The following is a 4,158-nucleotide window of genomic DNA, read 5'->3' as shown; positions in this document are numbered from 1 at the left end:
GCAACCCTCAGTGTCGCCCCCGTACCGGACTAGGACCAGCAACGGGATCGCAACCCTCGGTGTTGCTCCCACGCCTCGCTCAGCCAGTGAGCGGGAACCGGTCTGTATGTGGGATCCGAACCCTTGGCGGGAGCGCCGCCGCGCTTCCCAAGCAGCGCACTACAGCAGTGCGCCACCGGGCCGGCCCCAAGTCTTTTTTATTAAATCTAAAATTCTGGTAAATTTTAATTTTCTTGCCTTTTTTTTTTTTAAAGTACTCACATTCCATTTAACAATCCAATATCTGCTAAATAAAGCTTTACACAGTCTACTTAAGTTCCTGACAGTGTTCCCCCGCTAACCCCAAAGCTGGTGTCTGAATTGCGTCAGCTGGTGGGCGAGTGCTGTCTGAGAATAATGCTAAATTAGCTGCCAGACCTACATGCCAATGGGCGTGGAGGGAAAGGGCATTAGAACAAGTGTTGAAACCAAGCTGGTTCCCTTTCCTTAGTTTCTTTTGAGTGTGCGTGCCTATGTACACCTCTCCTATGCAAAGATCAGAAAGAAGTAAATGAGAAATGATGGACTGTATGGGCAGTGGTAAGGACAGCAGCTGTTGTGTTCTGCACCTACCACTTCCATGGTTTTATCATCGGGGATTCTGCTACAAGTTCCTTATCGAAGGACTGGCCCAGCAAATGCTGTAGCCAAGACTCCTTCCCGTGGTCCTGACCTCAATGGCAGGTTGGCTAGGACAAGGGAAGAAAGAGCAGGAGAGACCCGCAGCAGTGCTGAGTGAATAAAAGAGTAAGTGCAGGAGACAGAGCTGTGTGAGGTCATGGAGAGTCTGGTGAGCGGACCACTGTGAGCCAGGGAGAGGCCTGCTGAGTGTGAGGTCGGGGACAGTTTGAAATCGTGAGCACTGAGAAAAAGATTTCCAGAAAGAGGGCAGCCAGAGTCCTTAAAATCATTAAATACCAGCATGAGTGTAGGTGCAGAGCAGCTTTTCAGTCTTGGCTGCAAATTAGAATCTCCTGGACAGTTCTGGCACCTGCAGCCTGGACCATACTCGGGGCAGCTAAATCACCATCTCAGCGCAGAAACCAGGATCTGCTTCTTTCCTTTCAGTTCAGGGGCATTGGCTGTATAATTTCAGCAGGAGTGGCAGCTCTGAGATGCCGTTTCGGGAGACGGACACGTGAGGGACCTGCACGTGCCCTCAGAGACGATCCACTGTCATTGCCAATGCTGCCTGATAGGGCACAGGTCATGATTTTCCCAGATTTTTCTCCACTACTTGAAACATATACTGTAGTTATTAAAGAATCGAGGTGCTCTTTGGGAGGTGGTAGCATATCTTTTTCTTAAAATAGTTTCTCTAAAAAGTTGAGGTGACATTTATGTAATACAAAATCAGCCATTTTAAAGTGAGTAACTCAGTGGCATTTAGCACATTCACAATGTTGTACACCCACCACCTCCATCTAGTTCCAGAACATTTCATCATTTCAAAAGAAAGCCGTGCCCATCAGTAGTCACTACTGTTCCTTCCCCCGCACCCCCAGCTCTGGCAACCACCAATCTTCTTTCTGTCTCTGTGGATTTACCTGTTGTGGACATTTCATGTAGTTGAAATCATACAACATGTAACCTTCATGTCCAGCTTCTTTCACTTAGCATGTTTTCGAGGTTCATCCATACTGTAGTGTGGATTTTCCTATTTTTCATTTTCCACATTCATTCCATCTTGTGGCTGAGCAGTAACCCTCTGGGTGGATGTAGCATGTGTTGTTTATCCACCCATTGACGGGCGCTGAAGCTGTTTCCACTTCTTGGCTGTTGTACACGGTGCTGCTGTGAACTCATGAGTAGAACTGCTATCTTTAAAAGCTCCCAGGAGTATCTCTGGGCAGCTGGGGCTGAGCAGCGGGTGTGGACCTGGTCTCCGAGCACAGTGGCACACTGCACGCCCTGCGATGCCCCCATTCCTGGCCTTCTTTACTGTGGGCAAACTTCATCACCTCCTGCGTCAGCCCAAAACGTGAGTGTCCAGCGTCCTCCATCATTCCAAAGTTTATTTTTCCCTCACCTGTGTGAGAGTTGGTTTATCGGAATCCACATTCTTTCTGGTTCCCATGGTTAAATCTGCCTCAGCTAAAATAGCCCCTCAAGTCAATATTGAGAGCAGCTGGACAGTTTTTTAGAGTTTGTTTTCAATTCTCTGGAAATCTAAGCTAGTAATTCAAAAACTGTTTCAGCGGCATGAAGAGAAGCTGATGTTCATGTTATGAATGTGAAAAGTTCACTACTCGCTGGAAGCTGGGGTGACTTGTAGTCTTGGTTGACGCCAGGTACATTTCTCTCAAACGCATGTGGCTTCGGCCCTCAGAGCACAGCCCACACACCCACTGGTGCAGAAAAATGCTGTGAGCTTTCATGTTTTCTCTTCCCCTAGTCTGACAACAGCCCTGATTCCAAAATCTGCTTCTACGATGTTGAGATGGACACAGTGACCATCTTCGACTTCAAGACTGGTCAAATTGATCAGAAAGAGATGCTGTCCCTTCATGGACAGGAGACTAACACGTAAGATTGTGATTTGGGAGGATCTTGTTGAAAATGTTGAAATCGATATTCAGTTACGTCCAACTTCTAATTATTTATAGTTCAAACTTCAAAGACCCCAGCAATCACTAGTAGTTAAAACAAAAAGTAAGGGCCGGCCATGGCACCAAGTCAAGGGTTAAGATCCCCTTACCAGTCATTTAAAAAAAAAAGGAAAACAAACACACGTAGGTGGTTGGGGTCGATTTGAGTCTTTAGTTTCTGTTCTCCAGGTTTAAGGTTCTGGAATTAGAGTAGGAACTTGAACCTCTGGAAGAGCTGTGGCTGAAGTGTCTGTGGAAATGGCCCACAAGTCACAGGATAGAGTAATGGAATGGACCCAGACCCGTCACAGCTCCGGTGATAAGGAGGGAATTTGTCTGTGTAGAGATTGTATTTCTAGGAAAAATAATTGTCTGTCTTTATGGAGTTGATGTAACATAAACTTGCAGCTCCTGCTGCTGCTAAGAACATGTTCATAGAATTTAAAGTGCTTATAATATTTCACATGCAGTTCATATTTAATTCTGCGTAAAGTAAGGCATGAAAGCAAAGTAGACAGTGTTTGGAAGGACACTGGATCTAAGCCTGTGTCCTTATCACAGGAGAGGCAGTGCAGCTGGCCTCCAGACTGGGTGTATCTGCAGCGAAGCCAGTGCAGGCAGGAGAGCTGAAGTGGCTCTCTGGGTGTGATCAGTGCCTCACAGAAGAACAGTGCAGTTGAGTGCTATATTCACTGGCTAGTTTTCCTCTGTCTTCCTTTTTTTTCCTCTTTTTTTTATTGCTGTTACTTTTGCTCATACCCACAGGGCCTCCCTCCCAGCCTTGCCCCAAATTCCCCCCGCCAGTACCACACACCTTCCTCATCAGACCCTTTTCTGGAACCTCCCTTTACTGGTGGCCGTTATCCCGCGCCCCTGCTGTGACTCCCGGGTGCTCACGTCCTTCTTCACATCTCTCCTGACCCAGCTGTCCCCCACCTCAGCACGTTCACTGGACCTTCTCACTCTGCCTCAGACTTCTGGCCCAGCCTCACTCCCTGGAGTCCCAGTTCTCACCCGGGCACCTCTGCTCTTGGCCACCAGGTTTCAAACCTCAGAACTAACCTTTCTTTTAATCCCTACTATCCATGACCCACATTCTGAGTTTTTCTTGTTCTGAATGTCTTTTTATTCATGTTTCCTCTCTCGACTCTGCCTGCCACTCTGCATCCCTTGCCAGGCCAGTCTTGCTTGAAAGGAACCACCTGTGTTCCTGCCACCACTCAGGCACTCAGTGAGCACTCCGTCTAAAAAGCTGCACAGTGCTGGAACAGGACTGCCTGTGGGGACACCTGCGGCGTTGGATGCAGGTGGCATCTGTGGGGGATGTGCATTTCCTGCAGGGCTGGGTCGTCCTCGCTTGGTTCATTACTCTCCTCGGGGGGCAGCAAATGAGGCCTCACCTCAGGCGCCTGCCTTCTTTTGAGATCTTATCCGTTCTTTGCCACTCAGCTCGTCTTGTCCCCCTACAGTACTTCATCAAGCTCTGGGCCTGTGAAACATAGACTTTTTTTTTTTTTTTTTTTCCTTTTTT

At 47.8% G+C, this 4,158-nt stretch overlaps 1 protein-coding gene across 1 annotated transcript in view; it reads left to right on the top strand.

Annotated features, from left to right (window-relative positions):
• The window catches only part of IFT140 (intraflagellar transport 140), a 79,947-nt gene that overhangs the window by 27,005 nt on the left and 48,784 nt on the right, over nt 1-4,158 (top strand). The window contains exon 14 of the mRNA XM_008581411.1: nt 2,435-2,565. Within this exon, the coding sequence (XP_008579633.1) occupies nt 2,435-2,565 (131 nt within the window). The remainder of the gene's footprint in view (nt 1-2,434; nt 2,566-4,158) is intronic.

Source organism: Galeopterus variegatus, unplaced genomic scaffold, assembly GCF_000696425.1.
Source record: "Galeopterus variegatus unplaced genomic scaffold, G_variegatus-3.0.2 Scaffold92, whole genome shotgun sequence".
Lineage (NCBI taxonomy): Eukaryota > Metazoa > Chordata > Mammalia > Dermoptera > Cynocephalidae > Galeopterus > Galeopterus variegatus.
Note: the sequence above shows the minus strand (reverse complement) of the source record. Positions and strands in the feature narration are given on the sequence as shown.